Source organism: Hesperophylax consimilis, chromosome 16 (assembly GCF_061612785.1).
Source record: "Hesperophylax consimilis isolate HC1 chromosome 16, BYU_Hcon_1.0, whole genome shotgun sequence".
In the NCBI taxonomy this organism is placed as follows: Eukaryota; Metazoa; Arthropoda; class Insecta; order Trichoptera; family Limnephilidae; genus Hesperophylax; species Hesperophylax consimilis.
In genome coordinates, this window is record NC_142851.1 from 12,820,910 (window position 1) to 12,847,854 (window position 26,945).

Genomic DNA, 26,945 nt, shown 5'->3' on the forward strand with positions numbered 1-26,945 from the left:
ACTGCGTTCAGTCCTCCATTAACGGAATTACCTGCATTGACCCTTCTTTCATCACTTTTTAAAGGTGTGTTTAATTGTCATTTTCATGAAATATTATGGAACCAAAATTTACGTACCGTGAAACTCGCTTAATAACTTCCCACTTAGAAGTTTCACGCTTAAATAGTTATGTTTTCGGTCCCTTGAAATTCCATACATTAAAAACTGCAAAATACACGATTTCTCTCACATAAGAAGTTTTAGCTAAACTGCTTCCCGACTAAGAAATTTAAAAAGTTCAGCTGTGAATCGATCACAAACGAAAACTAGTGATGAAATATATCTGAGAATGCCCCGAAAGTCATAAAATTTATTACTTTTTTATAATTACCTGCATTCCATTTAAGAGGGATTTAGAAGTTCTGCAGTAAAACTATCAACTAGTGTCACAACATAGGTCCTGAAATGAAGCTATTTTCGACAGTGATAAAATGAACAACTTTGTTAAAGCGGATTACGCAAGTTACACTGTGGCAGCTCGACATTTTTGTGTTTGCTATGATTGAAAAAATACAAAGTATTGATGTTGTTGTAGCCGGAAACTATAAAATATTATTAATTAATTTTATAATGAAACTTTTTGCATGGGCTGTTCGTATATTCAAACTACCACTTAATTATGAATTTATTGATTTAAAAAAAATTATTTGATTTTTTAAACAAATCTGCAGTTTTGTTCTGAGATTCATGAAATTTGGCAGACTTGACATTCAAAATAAGAAACAAATTACTTTCTACATCTGATTTCGAAAAACTCAGTGCAAAGCCCGGGCAACGCCGGGGACTTCAGCTAGTCCATGAAACTACCTACTCGACATGCTTGGCCTAAGGACTATTTCAATGTCCCCATTCGCAAAAAAATTATGTATCAAGCTCGCCAATTCCTCGTCTAATAAATATACATATACCAATGATATAGACATTTTTAATGTAACAAATTAACCAAATACACATTTTATCATATAAAGATATTATTTCTGATCATTTTAGTTTGTCCAATTGTAAACTACTGGAAATTAGTGAAATTATTTTTTGCAACCATTGCTGGAAAAAAATTGTAAATATTTCAATCTACCCAATCTAAAATCCCCATGGGCATATAAAAAAAAAATATATGAAAATGAAAAATAAAGGCCCCAACACAGGTAGAGCACTCAGTGATGCACAAAATACCCCTCATTATTATTGCACATCTTGACACAGGAATGCCCTAGTGAGATGTGCAGATTATGTTTTTTTATGTCAAAAACTATTTTTTTAATAAATAAATAAATTGTAAAATTATTAATTGTGACCAAAGTGGTAGACAGTATAGCCCTTATGAATGACCATCATTCAGAATCGAAACGTTGCTTGAAATGGCTTTAGCCGTGTTTGACAACCAGATCTCAATAGCCAAGTACTTCCCCCCTCTTCCACATCCTCCCTCCCTTCCCTTCCACCTTCAGCCTCACAATATACCCTAATTGGGTATGCCATAGTATCACTGGCTCCATATGGTTGCATGGTTGCACAAGAGTTCTATCTGCTACAAAAACAAATATTACGTATGTTATTGTGACTAAATTTATTGGACAAAACCAAAAGAACTGCATGGAATTTTTTTTTTTACCTAATTGTAGGTATGAAACAACGACACGGGTCGTTATGCTAAACGCGTCCAGTCTCCATATCACACCTAATCCATTTTATCTGTTAAACTTGAATAATTTGATTGAAATATCGATTTTTATACCGATTTGTCATCATATCCATGGTCATATGCATGGGAATCTGTTCTAGTATTAGTGCCAACCAAATTGACATGTTTCATGTGTAGGTTTGGAAATGGGCTGACACTTTAGCATAAGCGAATGTGTACAGTAGTATTGATTAACAAAATCGGCAACGTAAGGTCCCATAATAAAAATGCTTGACAGCATATTTCCTTGTATTCCATTGTCTCCGCTTTTAACGATAAAATTATCTTATAACTATTGATCACTTAACTACATAATTAAATTTGACTAATTTAACAAATTTTCAAAATGTCCACCTTCCATCATGTGGCCCGTCTGCCCATTCTTTGTGGGTAAAGCCAAACATTGTCACAGTAATTAAATAACAAAAGTATGTGCAATTTTAACAGTTAGGTAGGTCTACAACTAAATAAATACAATGTTAAAAGTAAGTCTTTGGAGAAAACATGCACTGAATAAAGATGTTCATATAAATTAGATAGTTTTACTAAATACACACTAGATAAAGACATATAACAAGTTTTGATTATCAATTTTTTAAACACTGGTTAAGTACATTTAGTTATCAGATCTACTTTGTGAATAAAATAAAAGTTATTGACATGACTACTACTTTGCATTCAAATTCAACACTGACTAATGGAATAGGCAGGTGGGCGCGGACGCTAGATTTGGCAATAATGCAAAATAATAATGCCGGTTGCGCACAGCGGATCAATTTTACCTGAAAAGTTCACCTGAATGTTGGAATATCGAAAAAAGTTATTAATATTTTTTCCTTGTCATATTAGAATCACTTCCCCAAGTTAGTGAACTTTACCACATTCTGTATACATTGTTAAATATGTGTTATAACTCTGCTTTACTTGCAGATTTAGTGTTGGGAACTCTTGTGAAAAGTAAAAGGTTCTTTACTATAATTGCGTTTATTTACGTTACAATAAATAAGTCTGGATTTAGCTACACTGTTCATTACCCGAGGGTCGGTAATTCTCTGTTCCTAAAAGCTTGTTGTCTGGCAATAATATCCCACAGGCAATTGCAACACTCTAGCGACATCTGTCGGACTCTGAAGTAAGCTTTATGACTGTTGCCATCTATCGCTTGAAAACCCAACTTATTACCAAACATCACAATATGTATTTTTTATTCTTCACTATAAACACCTGCTAAACTGTCAAAGCAGTTTGTCATCATTAAGTTATTGATGTTTGTGTTTTGTTCCAGCATCTGCAACTTGTACAACTGGCGCTACAAGCTCCTGGGTAACCTGGGCCACGTCCTTAACATGCCGGAGTACCGGGTGGCCAATGCCGGCTTCTGCCACGACTTCCAGCTGGTCAACGTGGAGGACTTCAACGGCGTCGGCGAGAGCGAACCCAGCCCTTACTTCTACCAGGTAATTTGTCTTATTCTTTAGTCGTTTCCTCACTCCAATTTCCCTGGTGGACTAGGATCCTCCACTCTTCACTGCATGGAGAGCCAAGAACACAGACGTTCCTGACGTCAGTGATATGTATTTGATCACTCCAATGCATCGATGATCTTTCTCTGCTTCTACTACCTTTCATTTTGCTACTTTCCCTTCCATTTTGTCTTATTCTAACTAAATAACTGTCGATTGGCGCCACTCATCAAATAGCATATATCGTGGGGTTACTGGCAAAAGTTTGTAACTAACAAAAACATGTTTTGGAGTAAACTTAATTTTAAAGTTTGATCTTCATTATAAATCAGGGTTTTGGGAATTGATGTAAATGTTAATTTGAAAAAAAATCATTAGAGCGCTGTTTCTTAAACAGACATGCTTATTTTTGTGCTTTTAAAATATTTTTCTTGACTATCAATTATAAAAAAATAAAGTTACAAAATTTAAACCTATTTAACGACATAAGAGGGGACTCAAACTTATACCAGACATATATAATAATACATGAACATTAAAATCATCACTAACTCAAATTACCAACTTTTGGCGGTACCACACAATATTATCTGTTTCACCACTGCTGAGTAATGCTACCTCTCTGTTCAAACTACTCAGCACTAAATCCTATGATTAACTCATCAGGATGATCGTGTTGATGGTTTGAAACAGTCGCCGGCTTACCCTCATGTTGATCCCATGATTAACCCCTCCAGCGTTTGAGGGTCATATATGACCAGGTGTCCATATTTTATAAAAGTATTTTTATCTTTTTTTCTATCATGCAGAAATATGTCATTTATTTGATGTTAAAAAGAAAGAAAAAGTTTGCTTCAAATATTTATACTGGATGCCACACAGACATAGGAATTAATAGACGAGAAGATAATGGCGAGGGGTAAAATCAACTGTTGGAGAACGAAGGGAGTGAAGCTGACTGTGATTCGTCAATAAATCAATCTGACAGTAAATAGGCATCTCGCATTATAATATCACCATTTACTTCTTAAAAGTAAAATCTGCTTTTGAATGAATAGACATTTTTACATGGGAGCGCAAATTACTCGCCACGTTATGAACAAATTTGCGAAGTCCAAATTCGGCAAAAAAATTCGGTTCTATTTTCAGAGTCGTATATTTCGTTTAAGTATTTAGTTAAGACACTTTTATAAATGTTCATAATTTACTTCCCAGCAACCAACCAGCTTTGTGTTTCGCGTCCAGACGTTTCTCGATGTGATAGTAACAACTGATTCATATTATACGATGTGAATATGCTTAAAATAAAGTAAAATAATGCTTATATATGGAATGTAATACGACAATTGGGTTTATTCTCTTTTTCAGATCTATTTTTACAAGTGTTCATAGTACAAGTCAACATTTTGCCGTGTTATTTCGTAAAATGAACCGATGATGCCTCGACCATAGTTCGCCCAAGAATGATGACGTCACGTTTTCAAATTTCACTTGAGGCCATACGCGAGCCCAGCCGGCTCCAATGGAACCGGTATGGGGAGTGGGGATAATACGCTTTTAATCACTTAGGGCAGGTCTACTAATATTCATATGTCTATGGGATGCCATCACAGACATAGGAATTAATAGACGAGAAGATAATGGCGAGGGGTAAAATCAACTGTGTTATTTCGTAAAATGAACCGATGATGCCTCGACCATAGTTCGCCCAAGAATGATGACGTCACGTTTTCAAATTTCACTTGAGGCCATACGCGAGCCCAGCCGGCTCCAATGGAACCGGTATGGGGAGTGGGGATAATACGCTTTTAATCACTTAGGGCAGGTCTACTAATATTCATATGTCTATGGGATGCCATTAATAAAATCCTAAAAATAGCCAAAATGAATAATTAATTTTTCGCGCCACTATCTTAACAATCGGTTTAACTTTAAAAATTATTTCATATTTTTTGTTATATAAATGAGAAAAAAGTGAAGTTACAGTTTTCTTACGAATTCCCCAAACAAAACGAATGTGTTTCGAAATATCGAGTTCTATCAATTTTATGATTGGAGTAAAAAATGTGGTTAATGTTTTTGACAACATTTTTCACGTTTGATATGAAAATTTAACTATTTAGAAATAGTAATGTTTATTTTAAATGTATACACCAGAAAGATAATTTTATCTAGTTTCTAAAGCAGTACTTGTTTTAACGGAAAATTAAAAAATAAGATGTATATAGCGCCTTTGAAATACACAGAAAACATTGCAAACTGAACAAAAGTTTTTAAAGTACTGAAGGGAAAGTGTATTGATGAGTAGTTGCTCAATAGTTTATTCAGAGATGGTGTAATACCCCCTATGCTCAACCTCCGTCACCTTTGATTTACAATCAGCACCATTTTCCCCACTAAACGCTGATTCTCAGGCCTGTTAGCTTTTGATTCAATTGTGAACATTGATCATTTTATTTTCCCTCTGAAAGAAATTCATCTTGATTTCAGCAGATCTTGGAAAAGATCCATATCTACTCAGCGGGTCCTCAATGAATGTTGTAGAGATGTTGGATTGCTTTTGGTTAATTAATTTGTTTCTTGTATACCCATTTCATTGGTATTGAAAGTAGTTATTCTGTCTTTATTTATTAAAATTTGTAGAACTGTGCTTTTACAACTTCACAGAACAAATTTAAAATTTATCATAAATCCATCAAACTATAGATTTGCTCGTTAGATGTCACAAATATCTCAATACATATTTTATAGTCACTGCGACAGTAGCCGGAACCGATGAAGAGACAGGGTTTTTAACAAATTATCTCCGCCATTAGAGACAGTGTTGATAAGCAGTGGGTTTTATTATTTATAAAAAGTTCGGTGAGTCCGTCTCGTGGGTTCGGCGGAGGTCAAGACACACCCCCGATTCTTATGATTTGTTATGACACGTCCCGCTTGTCCATCATTGGCTGTAGGTGATCACGCAACATCGCATGTCCTATACGTGCTGCAGGGAATTTGGTGCGCCCAGTAGTCAAATTGTAACTGTCGTGATGGTACGTCGTGTGATACCTTTCTTAATATTTTAATCCCTTCGTACTAACTGTGTCAAGCAAAAAAAGAAAGTAGTGGGACGAATATGTACAATATATAATCACATGTATAACATATATAATTTTTGTGTAAAAATCATGTTTTAATGGTTTTGTTCATTTTGTGCACCTTTGTATAAATATATACCTATGTTTTGAATTCGAAAAAATCATATTTTATTTTTGCAAGAAGTGTTTGGTGAATGCACATATGAAACTGGTGAGGGTCAGTACCTCCAACAAGGTTAAGAACCACTGGCATAGATGGTTTATGGATAGTTCCCATGGGCCCATTGTGCTTTCTCCCATTTTACCTTATTCCTTTAATAGTAACCCGGAACCTTTGATAAAGTTCACCAGGAATGTCATTGGATATTTGGCTATGTTTCCTGGTTCCACAATGTGTCTTCCCAGGTAGCTGAGCCTTGTTCCCATCAGGGCGGGCATTGGAACCATAGGTGAATTGGAGTCTTTTCATCCTCTTCACATAAATGCACCCAGTGTTTTATACTTCCAACAACATGTGCATCCTGAGATGTCAGTGTCCCATTAGTAGATGGGTTTTTAAATAAAGAACATAATCTTAATCTCTCATATACTCACAGTATATTAGGACACATATCTACTAACGATTACTGCAGAAAACCAGTCCTTGTCAAGAGAAAAAGGCAAGATAAAGCTGGCACAGAGGGGCCAACATAGGTATATTATTATGATACATATTTATTTATTTATTTATATTTTAAATGTATATTTACAGAATAAAAAATTCCAATAACAAAGATACATTATACAATCATAATTGCCTAATTAGCGATTTAAATTTAATAATGCTCAGGTGGAAAATGTCGATGTCAGAGGCTAGTGAGTTTAGAAGGCCTATCATTCTTCCGAGAGGCATTGCTAATGGTAAGTTAGTCCTACATCTCGGAAGAATGAATGGTTTGTGTCTACGCGCTTTTGCGAAGTTATCAGGGACGTAAAATAAAATTTTATTCAAAATTTCTGGATTGTTGATGTGATCGTTCAACAAGTTATAGGCCATCATCAGCAACGCAACTTTCCGCCTGTTGACAAGACTGTCGATACCTAGCATTCCGGAAAGGAAGGCTGATGGGTATAAATAGGGATAGTACCCGAAGTCTCTAAGATAAAGATAACGTAGCAACTTCTTTTGTACTTTCTCTACCATAGAAGTGTACGTTGCATCCCCGGGTCCCCATATTATTGAGCCACTTTCCAAAATACTACGTACTAGGCTAAAATATAGCAAGCGAACCACGGCAGAGCTGCAGAAATGCCTGGAGTTACATAGCACAAATCCAAGCATTCTCAAAGCCCTGCTGCATATCGTTTCAATATGAACGTGAATATTCGTTTCAATATGAACATATTGCTCCAAGCAATAGTACAAGCATTGATATATCAACTTATAATCAAATTCGGTTGAATAATTCAGCCCACCGATGGGCAATTTCATAAGCAAACTCCCCATCTGATTCCATCGCCTCACTTCGAAAGCATAATATCTTGGGAGACAAATTTGGTCCTTGCAGACCAACGAAAGGTAAAACGCAATGCTTCTTTTAATCTTTTGATTGCGAAATAATGCAATGTTTTTTTTTGATAAATGTTTTCATAACCCAATTTTAGGAACCAATAATTTTGGTTTCGGTGTCATTTTTAACATCTACATGCCCTGTCTATACTTTGTTGGTCGATGTGTACAGGTATTGGAACATAACAAATCTACATTGTTGTTTTTGACCTGTGTATGTTTCTTATCTCAAGAAATAACAAATGTATACTTATGTACGGACAAACCACAATCAATAATAATGTCTATGCAACTTATCAATAACAAGGAGTCATTTAGTATTTTGAACATGAAATGTGCAATCGAATACAATTAACTGATAGTGACGAACAAGTGTTCTCAAACTTTTAAGATAATTTTATAAAAAATCAATTGTTAATTTGTTTGACTAATACTACAAAATTTAGTACATTATATAGATCCGGCTTGGATGGTCTTGGCCTCCTGCTATTTCATTCCAGTTCCTTATGCCTAAGGATGCTGTATTTGCCTCCTCACACTCCGACCACTTAAACTTGGTCCTCCCAACACGCCTCTGTCCTATAGGTTTATTAAATAGGAACCTCATTAGTTGTCGACTTTCTACCATTCTTGCCAAGTTTCATGCGTAAACGTGTCCATCAAATTGGAATGTAACTGGTTATGTTAAAATATTTTGTACGGGTCTTTCTCTCAAAAATATCTTTTGTTATTACTCACAAATAATAGCCCCAGCACTGCAATTCCTACGCTTGGTTTGATGCATAGATAATAGAAATGAGGGAGATGGGCCATCAACCATTATTAGTATGAAAGTGTCGCTAACATCGCATCCGTACTAAACCCATACTACTGCAAATCGCATCTATGCAAAGTAGCGCCCTGCCCTTATTTCTACCTACACATCAAATCCATAACTTTTATTGGCTCCGCCGCTTTGATCGTCCATGCACTTTGGTCGTAGTTCGATGACAGTCTATATAATATCCCTGTGGTCTAATTGGTACATTATTTGTTTGTTGTTTCAGAATCTGGCGGAAGCAGAATACGTTGTGGCGGTGTTCATGTACATGCGACTGATTGGTTATCCTGCCGAGAAGATCTCCATTCTAACAACTTACAACGGACAGAAGCATCTTATCAGAGATGTCATCAACATGAGGTGTGCCGACAATCCTCTCATCGGGAGACCACACAAGGTAATTGAATCAATTCATTTTGAATTAGACAATGGCCAAATTAAAAAAATATACTATCGAGGTTTTCACCAAGGTTTTTGTCATCTTGGGGGGTGCTGGGGGGTGTACGATCAAGTGTATCAGATATTTCAGTCGGGCCATGTCAAGAGTCAGAATAATAGAAGGGTATGTATGAGAAAATGTATGAATGTGAATGAGGCAAGGAGTGTGTGTCAAGACCGAGTTGTTTGGCGGTCCGTCCTCTCTGCCTACCCATACCGAAAACAGCGTGACAGTTAGTTTTAAAGGAGGAAAACGACACTTTGTATAAGTGTTGGTCATGTGTTTGGTGTCTTCAGACTGTACCACGGCCAAAGGAATCAATAAAACTACTTCTTAGGAGCATCTTACATTGGAATACCTGTAAAAAAAACACAGCATTCCCATTCTGTGTATCAAGAGCTTGCAAACCTTCTGTTTAGATAAATCATAGATTAGACAGTTTGGCTGCTTTCGCACGGAGGTCACGGAAGGATAGACAAAGGTTTTCGAAATCTATCTACATATTCACATCTAATCTCTAATTGGTAGTTGACCGTTTCCAGAATTGTTTTAATTTTGAGTTGTGAACTGAAAATAATATCTACTGGTTATAACACTAAAGCATCTTTTAAAAATAATCATCAAAAGATGTTATCAACTTTGTTTTGCATTTTTTCCTAAAAGATTACAACAGTTTATTGCTCCTGCCAGGGGTCAATAATTTGTTGTTAAAAACATGGTATATTTTCTTGTGGTTTCTGGCAAACATTAGTTTAGACTATCATAAAAAGCTTGAGTGTAAACACTAAGCTGATTGTTATTAGGTAGTCGAACATTGATTGTTTCCCGAATATCGGAATATCGGACGCAGGTCCTTTATCTTATCATCACTTTTATGGGTTGATAACCAACCATTATATATATGATAATAACGTGACATTGTAACATTTTCAATTGAAATGGTGCAATAAGCAAAAAATATTTTTTTCTAGAATGATGATATTGAGCCTCTGGTTCGCGAATCAATGACGGTTTGCAGAATTTTCCGACCAATATCCTAATGTAAATTATCAGGTTAATTGAAATCCTGGAAACCTTGTCTTACTTTTTTAAATTAGAGACACTTTTATTAAGTGTTTTTCTAGTCACTTCCTCATTGCTGAAGACCGTGACCCTTTACCCGTGAGTCAAACAAATTAACAATCGATTTTCTATAAAATTATCTTAAAAGTTTGAGAACACTTCCTCATAGCTGAAGACCGTGACCCTCATTTCAAAATCCCTAGTGGACAAGGCTCCTCTAATCCTCGCGATCCTGCTCTCAATTCCACTTTGCCAGTGACCATGAGCTTCTTCAGGTTCGAGTTCTCAGTTTGGCAAGTAACATGTCCAATCTCAGGATTAGATTAGTAGTTGATAACCTATTGCGGATGACTAGCTCTTCCAAAATAGATATATTAACCCTCTAGCACCGGAGGGGGTAATACACTTCCCCCAAATGAGAGTTTTGTAGGATATATTACGAGTTGTTTTTATAATTTGTGTAATCCTAGAAAACCTTATCGAAAATCGATCAGTACTTCACCGCAAAGAAGCCGCGAGTGCGGTCATAAAAGGTACATTTTACTGAAAAGGGCTACAATAATATTATGTGTTTGAGTTATGCTCGATATTGTACTATCTCTGTTACCGTTTTGCATTACTTAATGATTGACTGCTGAGAAAAGATGGGCAATGTCTGGTTAAAACAGTCCGCAATAACTATATAAATATCTGAGTGTTATTAGAAAGGGCAAAGGGAATGTTAAGAAATAATCGCTCCGTGATATATGGGGGACCCTAGTGACCCCATTCGGGTGATAAAGGGTTAAATGTTAGATCATAATAAAAAATGTATTTTCAATTCCCAGGTGACCACGGTGGACAAGTACCAGGGTCAGCAGAATGACTATGTGCTGGTATCCCTGGTGAGGACCCTGGCGGTGGGTCACCTGCGCGACGTACGGCGCCTCGTAGTGGCCATGTCCCGCGCCCGCCTCGGCCTGTACGTGTTCGCGCGAGCTGCCCTGTTCAGGAACTGCTTCGAACTGCAGCCCACCTTCCATCAGGTAAAATATTTCACTAATTATTTTTGTTTTTAACTGCTATATATTTTGGTTCCATGCCAAAACGAAGCATTGAAGAAAAGAGAAAATAGAAAAAAACCTTACGTAACCCATTAATCATGTTTCTGTTTTGGCACTGTTCAGTTTTAACCGGTTATAATTTAATTTATTTTTACATACACTGATAGAGGTGATCTATATATTTTATCATTTATTAACACCCCATTAGACTTTTGCAAGAGTCAAAAATCGTAAAAGGATAGTTACATGAATAATATTGGCAATAACATTTTTGGCTTTTCATGGTTTTGAAGCTAATCATAATTTCAACTACATGAGTTTCAACTACCGTTTCAAGCTGTATCGATCATATTATGAAAATCTAAATACGAACCACAGGGAGCTGTCTTCATTACTAATAGCAGATCATGGTGCAATATTGCTGAAATTTATGAGCTTTAGATTAAAGAAAATTCCCAATGATAATGAAAAATTAAAATCCATGTGTCAAATTAAAGGAGGAATCATGGAAGTTAGTCCTTTACCACAAAATATTAATTCAGCTGCAAAAAATTTATAAATGTTTAAAAAACGAGTGTGGAAAGTTGTATGTAGTAGTTATGTTCAAAAATATATTGTTTTTTTCAACTTTGTTCTTTTAAATTTGTTTATTGTTTCTTTACATTGTATCTTTTTTTAGGTCAGAATTTTTAACCTCACTAGGACGAACCTGTGTTGAGGTTAATAATTTTACAAAATAAAAAATAGCACAAAGATTATATATTAAGAGAACAATATTGTTACATTGAAGTTTCTACGAATTGGATACCTACATGGTACCTATCAGCCTATTCATTACAGCGGTGGTCTCGAACCCTTTTGTCGCCCGGGCCGGTCAATGTCTGAAAATTTTACCGCAGCCCGCTGAGGGTGGTTAAATGAAATGTTAATATTCTAGAACGTTTTTAATAAGACGGAGTTTTTTTTACTTCAACGGTATTGTGTCGGTGGTTACTTAGCGTAAAGACGTTTTCAACAGAATTAGTGTTTTTAGTACCATTTGCTCCACGGACCGGTACCGGTCCGCGGACCGGGGGTTGGGGACCACTGCATTACAGTATAATGTTGTAAACATGTAGGGTGACCATGATATACATTGATATTGAATTGCAAGAAAAATGTAATGTACTATTATTTTAAAAACAGAGAAGAAAGAAAGAGAGAAAAAAAAATTACATTATAAAAGGAAAAGCATGAAAAAATAAACGTACACAAAATATTATGCCACAATTTAAAAGGACAAACATGAAAGAATATGTTGGAATTCCTCAGATGGCACAAATAATTTAATATGTAAATAACTTTGAGAATCAGTTTTTTTTAATTATTAGCAAAATATGTTATTTCACATGGTCACCCTACATGTTTACTACTTTGAATTGAAATAAATTCCTTCACTTTAGTAGGTACCCATTATTCATGCAACAATACTGTTCTTTCAATATACATTGTATTACTTTGTGTTATTTTGTAAAATTATTAACCTCAACACAGGCTAGTCCTAGTGAGGTTAATAATTAAAATATAAACAGTGATACCGCATGTAAAGAAACAATACATAAAATTGATTTATAATAATATGCAAAGTATGAAACAGTAAATAAATAACAGAGATAATAGAAACAAAGAGAGACATGGCATGGAATCATGCTAACAGTCGCTGGGCTACGAACAAACTGCACAGACTATCAAAGCAGCAGAGCCAATGAAAGTTATGCGTTTGGTATATATAGATGCAATTTGCAGAGATATGGGGAATGGCATTGACGACACTGTTCAGCGTGCGGTTTCGTATTAATAAGGGTTCATGGCACATCTCCGTTGTTACTATTAACTATAGTATAGTAACAGATGGATAGAGAAAGGTGTGTTAGGCTAATATAAAAAGGATGGAAAACTAGTGGGGCGTAGGAAAGCCGTGTAATCAAATTTATAGTATTTGATTACTAACGAAATCTATAATGGCATACTTAATATATTTCAATTAAATTTTAATAAAAAAATCTGGTAATCGAAACGGTTTCATGATTAATATTTTTTGTGCATTATTATTTTTCACGGTGATAAACATAACACTTCCTGCAATTTAACTATGTACCTAAAAAAAATATAAAATGATCCATACTATCCCGCAATTCCAATTCAGAAATGTCATTGCAACCTCTATTGCAACTGATATCAAGGTAGCTGGAGCCATGCTCGCTAGAGTCCTTCATTGTGTTAAATACAGTTTCTTGACTACTATCCCGCAATCCCAATTCAGAAATGTCATTGCAACCTCTATTGCAACTGATATCAAGGTAGCTGGAGCCATGCTCGCCAGAGTGCTTCATTGTGTTAAATACAGTTTCTTGACTACTATCCCGCAATCCCAATTCAGAAATGTCATTGCAACCTCTATTGCAACTGATATCAAGGTAGCTGGAGCCATGCTCGCCAGAGTGCTTCATTGTGTTAAATACAGTTTCTTGACTACTATCCCGCAATCCCAATTCAGAAACTTCATTGTAACCTCTCTTCTAACTGATATCAAGGTAACTGGAGCCATGCTCGCCAGAGTGCTTCATTGTGTTAAATACAGTTTCTTGACTACTATCCCGCAATCCCAATTCAGAAACTTCATTGTAACCTCTCTTCTAACTGATATCAAGGTAACTGGAGCCATGCTCGCCAGAGTGCTTCATTGTGTTAAATACAGTTTCTTGACTACTATCCCGCAATCCCAATTCAGAAACTTCATTGTAACCTCTCTTCTAACTGATATCAAGGTAACTGGAGCCATGCTCGCCAGAGTGCTTCATTGTGTTAAATACAGTTTCTTGACTACTATCCCGCAATCCCAATTCAGAAACTTCATTGTAACCTCTCTTCCAGCTGATGTCGAGACCCCTGCAGCTGGAGCTGTGTGTGCCGGAGCGCTACCCAACCAAGCGGCAGGTGGAGTCGCCACTGCACCTGCTGCCCTCACCACCCCTGGTCATGATGGACATGGCACACATGGCGCAGTACGTCTACGACTACTACATTCAGTGCGTACGCACCATGAAGAGCGAGGTACTATTTATTTATTTTCTAGCAGAAGAAAATTCCACATATGTGATTCATGAAGTTCCACTAAAACACATACATTTTATCAAAATGTGCCGCGTGATGTTATAGATTGCGTTTAAACGGCCAGCGTTGTAAAGATTAAGCTATTTCGATTTGCTTGTTGGTAGGAGCTTGAGGTAAAGAAAATAATTATCAATATGTGTCAAAAACTAAGTACAGAAATATAAAATAAAACTAAAAAAGACAAAACTTTGAATCCTGTCTTTTAATTTATGACTTTTGTTATCGAACAACATTTTACCATTTAAATTAATTCATTTAAAATTTTTTGTTCGCATCTTCAAATGAATCATCAGCACCATTAAATTTTTTTTACATTAGGGTCCCCTTTCAAACTATGATTCTAGACCTGTATCAGCTTTTAAAAACAAGCCCGTCTGCTGATCACAATTTGATCAAAAGCTGAAACAGGCCGAGAATAGGCGTTTAATGGGGACTGTTGTTATGCTGATCATCATTCCAACTTTGAATTTATTGTATTCTTATTTTGACCCATACAAGAACAACATTATTATATTATATTTATTTTTTAAATAAATGGTTATTTTTTCACACATGCCACAGAAATCCATAATTTCGATCAAATTGTGATCAACCATAACCTAACGTCACGCTGTTATGCTGGCACTTCAAGGGTTAGCTAATTCTTGTATAATTATTTTTTTAGGCCTCCAAGAAGACGTGGTCCGCTCCCGGAGAGGCCGTGCTGCAGCGGGGGCCCCAGCGCTTCGTACCTCAGCACCCGGGGGCCGACAGAGACTCCGACAGCGACGGGGAGAGCGCCCCCGTGCAGCCCCACCACCGCCCCAAGAAGCAGAAGAAGAACAACAATAAGTCCAAGGAAGAAGAGATGACACAGCAGTTCCAGGTCACAGAGATCAGGAATGAGATTGAGGATATGGAGACATGATCTCAAATCTCACCACATGAAATTATCTTTCTGAGAAATCTCATCACATGAAATTCTCTTTCTGAGAAATCTCGTTGTGTAAATTTATCTTTCTGAGAAATCTCGCCACGGGAATTCTCTTGCTTGCTTAGAAAAAAAAAGCAAAATGTCAATTTTGGAATCCCTTTCAAGTAAATCTATCTAGAGAATTTTCTTATGAATTCTGACCTTGGGAACTGTATCCAAGAAATTCATGAGATTTGACCAAAAATATATGTATGTACAAAATTTTGATTCCAACCTTTGTGCGTATTAAATGAAAGAAAAAACAGAATCATTTGAGTGTTCTGCCTGTACAAATATAAAACAAATAGTGTTATTATTGAAAAGAAATGTCCGACTTGTGAAGTCTATGAAACCCTTACTACAAAAAGGGGTAGAAAAAGAGGCAGACTGCATTACAAATTCTTAGGTTAGGGTGTTTTCTTTCGTATTTGTTTGTCAATCAAATTTGACAGAGTTTAGAACACCCCAACCTTAATTTTGTATTTATGCGTTACTGTAATTATTTACCAAATAAAATCTCCTTTCGTATTTTATAAACAGCCATATTGTGTGTATGTAATAATAATTTAAATTTAATCCTTTAGAATAACTCCATTAAAAATCAATTTAGTTTATGGAAAAATAATATTTCCTATTCCGCTCATCGTTTCGTATTATATTGTTTGAGATTTTGATGCAGCATTTATAATTAATTTTTTTTTACATGTTCAAAACGATTATTGGCTTTGATTATTGTTTAAAAATAATAAATAATTACTGAAACATTGTAAAAATAAATAAATATTTTGTAAAGTTAATTAGTAGCATAAGCCTTATTGTACTTATGTTTGTAAGAATGAAAAATATTTTATTTTGTAATAAATAATTCATCAACATATAAATTTATTTATTTTTCCTTTTTTAGTTTTCTGTAAAATAGAAAATCTGTTTGCACGAAGCCGCAAAGAGTGGAGAGATCCGGCATAATTGCATTTTCACAGCTTTTTCTGTCTGGAATTTCATATGAATTCTGACCTCGTCTGTACGAAGAAGAAATATTTATTCGAATTGCAGTGACATTTTCAACAAGCAGATAATATTTCTAAAATCAAGTAGGTACCTACTTAAATAAATTTGGTGTGATTTTCAGAAATAAATGGTTTTTAACAAAAGTTTATACATTTATTTATTTAGCCTTAGCGCGGGAACTATGAGAGCATTCTAGAATTAAAATAATCATTTTAGTAAAAGGGGGAGAATTACATCTATCTGTTATATCTTTATCATAATAAACACAGAAAAATATTGATATACTGAAAATGTTAAAGGAAAATGGATTTTACTTGCCGGCTTTGCAGTTTTGCGATATAATTAAAAAGAAGCAAATAAGTAGGGTTTTACTATATACGGGAGTTAATATTCCTTGAAAATGAAGTGGCTGTCAGAGTAGCATTAGTGTGCGCGCATAGATCCATGTAGCACTAGTTAACTGCGACAGGTTTAGTATATTATAGTATGTTCCTAGATGTCACACAAAGTCACAAATTGCTTAGTTTCTCATAAAATCCAATAGGTGTACATACCTCACAGATGCACTTCCCCCAACTAATCTTAACCACTTACGGACTACGCTAGAATATACTCTAACACAAGGCTGCCCAACTGCAGGCCCACGGGCCACATTGTGGCCCGTGAACGAATTATATACGGCCCGCGTGAACCATTTTCAAAATACCCGCCAATTTGAAAATTACTTGGATCAAAAAATAATTTTGTATCATTGCATCATCCACCAGGAGGCGTAGTGTGCAAAGGACATAAAGTTGAATGATATAATGGAGCCGGTAGTACACTGCATAAATTACATACATTCAAAAGCTCTTCACAGACGTCAATTCAGAGTTTTATTTCAAGAAGAAATCAGCGAATTTGCAGAGTTACAACTGTATTGCGCTATGCGATAGCTTCCAAGTGGCAAAAATTTAAAACATTTCTTCAATTAACGACAGTAAAATTTCGATATGTTTTTTTGTTTGTTGCATAAAACAAGACATTAAAAAGCATAGGTAACAAAAATAGAAACCGTCAGTAGTCAATGGCCCGCCAGTGACTTTTAAATCGTCAATTTTCCCCAACTGTTAAAAAGGTTGGGCACTGGGCAGCCTTGCTCTAACACATCGCCCTTGCTATTATTTTTCATAAAAATGGCGCTACATCAAATCATCCGAATAGGCTAGGCCTATGGGTGTCAAAATTTTATTTACGTCAGACCGTTTACTTCAGGACTGGCCTGACTATGATCCATAATATCAACCGTCATAAATGCCATTACGGGACTAAAATGGGAACAAGTAAATATAAATCAGTAAATACTTATCATTCAAAAATATTTTTTTTTTTTTATGATTACTTAAGTAATCATAAAAAAAAATAAAATATTTTTTAACCCTTCAGGGTTAACGATTAAAAAGAAATGTGTAGTATTGATCAGCGAATTAGATTTTGATTTAACATCTAATAAATGGCTTTTTCGTTGCGTAGATAAGAAAAAATATCACCCTTCCATATGATTAGTTTCCTTGCAAACCTTTTATAATAAAAAAAGTTTAAACATAAAATTATCTTAGAATATGATGTAGTCGTCGTCTTTGGGAAAGTACCATTAATTACTGAACACGTAGTAAAAAATACACATTTTTTCAAACTTACTATAATTTTCATATGAGCCATCTCGGTGTTGCCATTTAAAAAGTCCGGGTACTTGCTTACTACGAATATAAAAACCTGACTATGGGTGAGGTAAAGATACTTCGTTTACGGAGTAGTGAAAAAACTGTCCTGTAATCATTTTGATTGATTTTTAGGGTATTTATGCTGAGTTGTTCTTCCTAGCAACGTTTCATAATAAATAAATACTAGTAATCCTTCATATTATGCAAATAAAATTTTTATCATTGTCATATTTGCAATCCTGCATTATGAAGTAAAAAATATAATTTTTGTACTGCAGGTTTTAACAGCCCAGTGACTGTATTGCAAATTTTCTTATCAACTTCAAAGTCACCTCAGGGCTAGATCTACACATCATTAACCTTCGGCATGCCAAATTTTTTTGGTTTTCATGAGGGTGACTCTTTTAACCCATGCATTTTATCATTTTAATGCCATTTTCCCAATTATCCATAAATGTTATTGCAAACTATATTGTAAACAATATTCCTATATTAATTATTATTCCTTATTCCTACAAGCGGGGGAGGAGTGGGGACTTTTCAAATACGCGCTGAAATAGATACTATCCACCTGCAAAAATTCAGCTTTCTACTAATTTGTTCCAGTTCGTTGACTAGACTGAAGAATGTGTCTGAGCAATTTGATGTCGACCAATCTATGAGAACTTCAAAGGATCTTTTTTAAAAGAACAGAGAGCGTCACTTCCGTTTACAACAATCCGAAACTATACAGAGATAAGCATTGCAATATAAGTAGAAGACTATGTTGGACGCCAGTGCAGTATTAGTAGGCCCCCGTATAAGGGTGCCAGTACAATAATACAGGCCCCCATGCCCATGCCACACACGATGGGTGGCAGTGCAATAATACAGTGTGATGTACATAGGATTTAGAATGTAAGTCGATTGACATAGTTGGCATCAGGTGATATGTCGCTGAGCATTATCTCGGACTAGCTCTACAAAGGTATGATGTTGATTCTCACTCAACGTGTGGGGTCAGCAATCAGCTTCTGCTACCATCATTCAGAGCGAGACAGGGGTTCATTAAAGACAAAAGAGTTAGGTTTCAACGTTATATTATAGCAAAGGGCTACGGTACAACATACAAAGGGATCCTCACAAATAACACATCTTATACATATGGGGCATGGTAAACATTACAGACACAAAGTCTAATCCTATCTAATTTTGATCTCTCTCTCTGAATTTAAGTTACGAAATCGGCACTGAGATTACGAAAGCACATGAATAGGGGGTAGAAAGGTCAAGCTTACATAGTTTCTTCTATCGGTGATGCGTATGTGCGGCGGCCATTGCCCAGGGAGCGCGTTGGAACATGAGTGAACAAGGTTGGGTTGGGTGAGAAATCCGGCCAGGAGTTTATGCTATATTCCTTATCGAAAGGTAATGATTTTAGGGTGATTATCCAGACGTTAGTCTGGATATTCTTTTGAATTCGGATTCGAGTCCTGAGACCGGCGGCATCGGAAAAGGCCGGGTGATTAGTTCTGTCTTTCGCCGCTAGAACGCTAATGGCGAGCATTTAGGTTTGGCGATCGCAAGAACTAGCGTGTAGCACATTAGATTATTAGTATTATTTCCTACGATTCAAACCGCTACATAACAGCATAATAATACTATTAGATAAATAAATAAAAGTAAAGGTACAGACACACATGCTCATAAATAAGCATTCTCTATAACTGTACGCATTTGGTTGAGTGAGGCATACTTTTTTAAGCACATTCCTGAATAAGTGTGCTCAAAGCAAACAGTTGAACACACAACAAGAGCTATTTAAATGTAGGCTCTCGGTCAAGTTGAGAGCTTTGACAGTGTCAGTTTCCTATGGCGATCTGAGATCAAATTGATACTAGCATGCTTATAAACAAGCCTGAGATATGATGAGAACACGTCTCTTCTTCCCGTGCCTAGGGTAGCATTTTTTACATTCATCCCACGGGTTTTTTTAAGAAAAGGAAGTAGAGGAAGTTATGACAAGGTAAAAGGTATGGTTATTGGTTATTCGATAAATGGTTCCCGGGGCTGCAGTACCCAAACCCGTCTTCCAAATTAAAAAGCATGCTTAATACTAGCAAATTTTTACATACACATGCCACTAAATAGCAATTTCTCAATAACAGCATGCTTTCGTGCTACTAATGAGCATGCCGCCACCCCCCCCCCCCTCCGCCACCACCACGAAATCAAAAATATCCCAAATACTAATTCGGGAATTGTTAGTTAGTCGAAGCTGTTAGTGCACATTCTGGCATTGGTAGTGCATATTTATTTATTATGTGCATCTATATAAAAAGGTTTACATTTTTTTTTGGCTTTGCCTGTCTCACTAGGAAATCCTGTGCCGAGTCAGACTAGTTTACAAATATTTTATAATATTAAAATAAAGTACATTTTTCAATAAAGCAAAAAAATTTGACAAAAATTTTCAGGTTGGTAGGTAGTGGTAACAATAATGAGATAGACGATTATATTATGGTGAGGTGATTAATTATTGCACAACCTTTTTCGATGATCCATTGTTTGATCAGGATTTTGTATTTGTTAATATTATTCGATTTTCTTGTTTTTTCATGTAGGTTATTGTATATTTTAGACGCAATGTATTTGAAATTTCTTTGACCAAATGTTGTGTTTGTATGAGTTCTTTGGTTTTGTCCCTAGTGTTTACAATATTTTGGGTATTTTCATAAAATGTACCTATTTGTTTTATTTTAGATGAGTTAAGATAGTTTTTGTGTAAATTTGTCGAATATCTAATACATGGAATTTGTAGAATATATCTGCAGTAGGTACTTGTTTCTAAGGGAACTTTAAGAATAACTTTCATAATTAATTTTTGTGCCTTCGATAATGAATCTATAGCTGATAGTGTTGTACCTCCCCATGCGATTATTCTATACTCAATGATAGATTGACAAAGAGAGTAATAAACAATTTTCATAGATTTTGAGTCTAGTATGTTTCTAATGTTTTTGAAGAAATAAATATGTTTTCTAAGTTTAAACGTGATAAGTAGGCAATGTGTAATTCCACTTAAGATATTGATCAAATTTAAGAACAAGGTATTTGATATGATCAGTTCGATTTAGGCAAGGACATTGACAGAATGTATTGTGAGTACAAGAACATTCATGTACTTTTATTTCAACATCTTGATTAGGTTGGCCAACGATATTCATACTAAAAGTAATGTATTTTGTTTTGGAAGTATTTAGTTCAAGAGAGTAAATATCTAGCCATTTTTTAACAGAGTTAATTGATTTTGTATGCGTTTAACCAAATGTCTGATTGAATGAGTAGCACAGTATTGTCAGCAAAACTTACAATATTTCCATCTATCATTAGGTTACAAAGATCGTTTATGTAGATGAGAAACAAAGTAGGGCCTAAGATGCTTCCTTGGGGAACTCCGTAGGTATAGGGAGGGGTTGGCTGAATTTGTTTTCGATTTTGACACTTTGAGTTCGATTAGTTAAGTAACTTTGAAGAAATTGTAGGTCTTTCCCTCTTATACCAATGGCATTTAGTTTATTAATAAGAATGTCAAGGGAGATATCAAAAGCTTTTGAGAGGTCTAGGAAGATAGAAATGCATTTTTTCTCTTATCTAAATTTGAAACAAGAAAGTCTGTAACAGCAATAATAGCATCGGCAGTGCTCTTATTTGAGCGAAAACCAAATATGTTGGCATTATTAGTGCATATTTCACCATTTTTATAGTGTATATAATCCATGCACCTAAAAAAATCCCTGGACAGAGAATTAGTGCGATTTTGTATGAATGGAATTGAAGCTAAATCTAGGGTGAGGGAAATCGCCTGGCAGCCTTTTGGAATGACTACTTTTGAACTGATTGGATTACAAAGTGGTGCATAATGAACTTATTTTTTTAATGCAGTTGTAATAATAATAATAAACTGTTTATTCCGGTATGTGGGGAGGTTAGTGCAGTCCCACACATTCCATATAGAGATACAAAAAATATATGATCAAAAACAAAAAGATAGAACAGAATAAATTGAAAATAAAATAGATATATCGGCTTATGATTATTTTAGTATTTGATGAGACAAGTAATGGGACACGTCATTAACTCTTGACAGGCCAAAATGCCAAACAAGACGTTTGTAATCAAGTGGGTCTTCCGACGACCCAATGCATTTTTCTGTCTTTTGGGTTGTTAAACTATAGAAATCCCAATTATTCAGTCAATCATTAACGGTAACTTACGTATTTGCGCAGAAATACGTAAAATACTAAAATGATAAGTCAAGTATGCTGATATAAGGAGGAAAGTAATTTTGGGTACTACCTACACCTCCACTTGGCTGCGGGGTAGTTAAAAACATAAGTAGGTTTTGCATTTCATTACATCTTCTCTCTCACCTCGCGGCTTCGAATTGTTCTCGAATTTCTCCGTCCAGGGATTTTTAGGCCCATGATGTTATCCTACGTCTAATTTCATCAGCCAATATTAATTGTTAAATTAGTGTTAGCTGTAATTTTAAAGTGGGTACTGGTGGGTTCTAAACATAACTTTTATTTTATGCACTTTTCTTATCTACAAAAAAAAACAAAACATAAAAATATTTATTAATATGCTTATCTAAAATGCTTTTTTTAATGATTTTCATAATACAAATTCATACTTATGGAACTAATGATATTGTACAAAATCAATGGACAATGGAAATTCTAAATCAATGAGTAACATAACGGTGAAATTTGGAAATAGGAAATGTTTGAGTTCACGTAAGTACCTACTTTATATAAATAATAAAAAAACAGGACCTACGAATCAAATTATGGTAATTTACCAATAAGTGATATTAGTGGCAAAAAATAATTATTGAGAAGCTTTGGACGCGGTAATTATTATGTCATGGAATATCCGTTTGAATGGTGAATCAATAATAAACTACACTTGCTGCCATTTCACCAACGAACTCATTTTCTCAGTTAGTTTCGCGAGGGTTTTGTGGTTTTGACGACCTCAGTATAAATTATAGATACCCAAATAGATTCATTAAAAACTAGGCCGTAGCCGAGTCGATAGCACGCGCTGTGAATAAATTCTGAACCAGTCAGATCCCGCGATTGATTCAATATCGTTCCGTCTTTATTCGAGGAAACATTTAACTCGGGAGAACATTCAGTGAGATATAACAAAAAAAAAATTGTGGTTCAAAAGGTAAATAATTTTGTACTTTTTGAATAACAATAAATAAGCTAACTCATTTACAAAAATAGCAATTAATATGCACATGCTTATCTAATCAATCATATTACGTTTTTAGTTTTATTATTTTCTTGTAAGTCAAGAACATGTGGTGCGTCGGTAAACCTTTACAACCATAAAAATCAAAAAATGAGAGTGACGTATTTATGAATTTATGGTCGTAAAGTCGTAATATATCTTTCGGATTTTTCTGACATCTGACATCTGACGCCGCACTACACGTGCTTTTGATTTGCCGCCTTTGCGGATAATTTTTCTTTATTTTTAATCGCTTTACTTAACACTCTTATCAGTTAATCAAGAAAGGTTTGTAAAATATACTGTATTTTACGGGTAATATTTTAGAATGCCGGCTACTGTTCGTATTATTACTTTAGTCTCGTTTTTTGTCATATTTCAGAACTGTCAAAAATGATTTATTTCATTACATTCCGTAGTGTAAATAAAAGAGTTTTTATGAATGAAATAACGGATTTTCTGTTGATATGTTAGTTTCGTGTGGTTATATTTTCATTTTCAAATAAATTATAATATCCACACTGCGTAAAACGACAAATTAATTAAAAAAAACACCTGCAGGAAACATTACAAAGGCTTAAAACCAGTTTATCGGTACGCATCATGGCATCATGTATAGGTTTTAGTGACCATAGAGACGAATGTTTCATTTCAACCAGTAATTACTAATAGTTTTGTGTTTTAATTGATTGATATTTTACTTTCAGTTAGTTAAAAATGGCCCAAAACATTGGAAATGGTAACAGCAATTACGATAGGATTCCATTTATTAGTCCTGCAACTCCTTCAAAATGCACCTGGAAACTGAAAGGAACCCAGAGCCCTAATCCTCACAGTGTCTTACCAACGTAAGTTTACCATAATTATTATTATGATACAAAAGTCGGAAAGAATTTTTTGGTGTATTGTAAGCTTCTACATATGTAAATATATATGTCATTAAGACAGTAGTTATAGGTCTTAGTCGTAAGTCACTAGATATAAGTCTTAGATGTAAGTCACTAGTTTTAAGTCGGTAGTTATGAGCCTTAGTCGTAAGTCACTAGAAATAAGTCTTAGATGTAAGTCACGACTTATAATTTAATCCTAGTTGTAAGACAGCTGTATTTATTATTTAATAAATATATTTGTACCGCGCCCTTGAGGTGATTTTTACCAAAATGGCGCTATATAAATTAGCCAAATATTATTATTACTATCCATATTTTTGTACTATAAGAGACGTACCTTACTTGCCTTAAGTTGAAGCACTGTGAAGTAATAGTCATGTTTTTGGTTTGAAAATTTGATTGCTTTGAAATATTTTAGATGGTGTAATTAAATACTGCGAGTGGAACACATTTTGTCCTTCGAAAAAATCGACCATATTTTTCATAAATCCTTTTATAAGCCCGGAAAAAAAGTATCAGGCTTATAAAAACTGTTTTAAAGTGCAAAATATCCTAATTACGAACCCCTTTTCGGATATGGTTTTATTGTATAATATGGCGAATTAAGTTCTTTAGAAAATAATCAGAAAATATTTTAATATTTTTGCCTTCACAAAATAAAATAAAACATGCTTTTTGGGTATGTTTTTTTTTGCATATATCAAAACAGGCTGCTGGTAGTATAGTAAGAGGAAGGGTTGCGCGGCCTTTTTAGTACAAAACATTAAATTGGATTTCAACTTAAAATACTCAATGAATAATAATTTTTTTTCTTATTTATTTACATATTTTATTACTGAGTTATTACTATTTTATTATCTCTTTGGAACTTGTCTAGTAATTTATTTATTTATTTATTTTGGGGAAATCGGCAGTTTACATTTAATCAGTTTGTACATAAGTATTATACAGGGTGTATCGGCACGTACCCGACAAACTTTAACCAGCTTTTCCTTAGCACATTTGGAGTAAAAAATGTTATGGACACTTTGCTGTCCGGTAACATTTTTTTTCAATTAAAAACAAAAAATTATAAAAAATTTCACACTCCGTCACTGTCATTGGCATTGTTTCTTGTGTTCAACAGCTGTTATTAGCAAGTGTATCAAAAAGCGTCTTCGCTCTTTCATACACACTAGATAATAATAGTTAAAAATGAGACGAATGGTGCCATGCCATTTCGTTGTGATTGTAAAAGCGCGCCAATGTAGGTACGTACATATATTATTCAACGAAACTCGAATAAAATATTGCCAGATGGGTTTTCAAACTGTGAAAAAGGATAAAACAGTGGTGACATGTGGTGAAAATATTAATGATAAATTTTTTATTAAAAAAAAATGTTACCGGACAGCAAAGTGGTGCCCATAACATTTTTTACTCCAAATGTGCTAAGGAAAACCTGGTTAAAGTTTGTCGGGTACGTGCCGATACACCCTGTATAGTAAAATAAAACCAATTATGGATTTCCTCCTAGTGACTTTACCTCTACTGAGACAGCATAATATGGAATAAGTTATTTAAATTTGTGAGAAGGGAATATGAATTAAAAAATTTATACAAAACAAAAGATTATATAAAATGAAAAATTTACAAAACAATACATTTATAGCCATAGGGAGAGGTTGTAGATATAAATCAAATCATAATAGAGATATAAACAGTAGAGACATAAACATGATTCACAAACCATCAGAGAAATATTCTTTAATAATTCATAATTAATATATTATATATATACCAAGACCGGTCGGTGGCCGAGTTGACATCGCGTTTGGGTCCCACCCAGGCGTAGTGTGTTCAATTCATCGGCTGGCTAAGTCCTCCATCACAACACAAGCAACATTTTCAGCTTACTGTGGTGGTAGTAGGAGATTTTCAAATATTGTCAAGTTATTCGTAACCCGGGAATGTTTGTCTTTCTTTAAAAAAAATAAAAATATTCATAATTTATGCAAATATCGTGAAGCTAAGTTAAAATTTTGCATCTTGAAGTGTGTGAGGCGTTGTTTCCAGTCTTGATGAATAGGATATTATTTAAAACAATTTAATTGACTGAAGATGACTGTACTCCGGTGACATCGGCGCAGCACTGTGGCATCATCACGAAACTGACGTCGGCGACTAACGGTACGCGACCGATGTACGAGTTACACTATTTAAAGTGACCCAATTTATTCTAAATTATAAGGTTTCCTCACACAATAAGTTTTTTTTTCCAGTAACAGTTTCACTGTATCAATCTGTAAAGACGAAAAAAATATCTTATGTCTTGCGGAAAAAAGTTATTTTTCCTTTTTCTCTGCATGCATTTTTTTAATATTTACTGTTTGCATCTACGGCAGTAATAGCCGATTTAACTGTATCATATTCAGTTGAAATGCATACACGTGATGATATATATTTTGATAAATAATAATACTGCAAAAACCCATTAAATTTGGTTTACACTAGTTATACATTAAATGTTTATTTACATAACCATTTTCCAATTACCACAATATTTTGAAACTTCTACAATAAGGGAGTCTGACCTTAACCTTGCGAACAATTGAAGAACTGCTGTTCACTCGGTTTCAAGTTCTCGTCCATTGTTGAAACACTTTACATCATATTTACATTTGAATTGGGTTGTCCTTACAATTTTTATTATCACAATATAACAATATACATAATGGAAATACATTAGAATAATCTTCTCTTCACCTTAACCCCTCCAGCATTTTAGGGTCATATAT

At 34.8% G+C, this 26,945-nt stretch overlaps 2 protein-coding genes across 3 annotated transcripts in view; both read left to right on the top strand.

Annotated features, from left to right (window-relative positions):
* LOC149416723 (RNA helicase aquarius) overlaps positions 1 to 15,239 on the top strand; it is a 168,344-nt gene extending 153,105 nt beyond the window's left edge. Inside the window, exons 23-27 of the mRNA XM_089640622.1 lie at positions 3,006 to 3,177; positions 8,862 to 9,032; positions 10,964 to 11,161; positions 14,093 to 14,272; positions 14,997 to 15,239. Of these exons, the coding sequence (XP_089496748.1) occupies positions 3,006 to 3,177; positions 8,862 to 9,032; positions 10,964 to 11,161; positions 14,093 to 14,272; positions 14,997 to 15,239 (964 nt within the window). The remainder of the gene's footprint in view (positions 1 to 3,005; positions 3,178 to 8,861; positions 9,033 to 10,963; positions 11,162 to 14,092; positions 14,273 to 14,996) is intronic.
* Positions 15,240 to 22,999: 7,760 nt separating this feature from the next.
* Positions 23,000 to 26,945, top strand: part of Cbs (Cystathionine beta-synthase) — a 49,928-nt gene continuing 45,982 nt past the window's right edge. The window contains exons 1-2 of one of the 2 annotated variants that reach the window (XM_089640913.1): positions 23,000 to 23,212; positions 23,986 to 24,126. In XM_089640913.1, the coding sequence (XP_089497039.1) occupies positions 23,996 to 24,126 (131 nt within the window). In that variant the 5' untranslated portion in view covers positions 23,000 to 23,212; positions 23,986 to 23,995. Of the gene's footprint in view, positions 23,213 to 23,413; positions 23,567 to 23,985; positions 24,127 to 26,945 lie in introns of those variants that run through there. The other variant, XM_089640914.1, reaches the window with a different exon arrangement.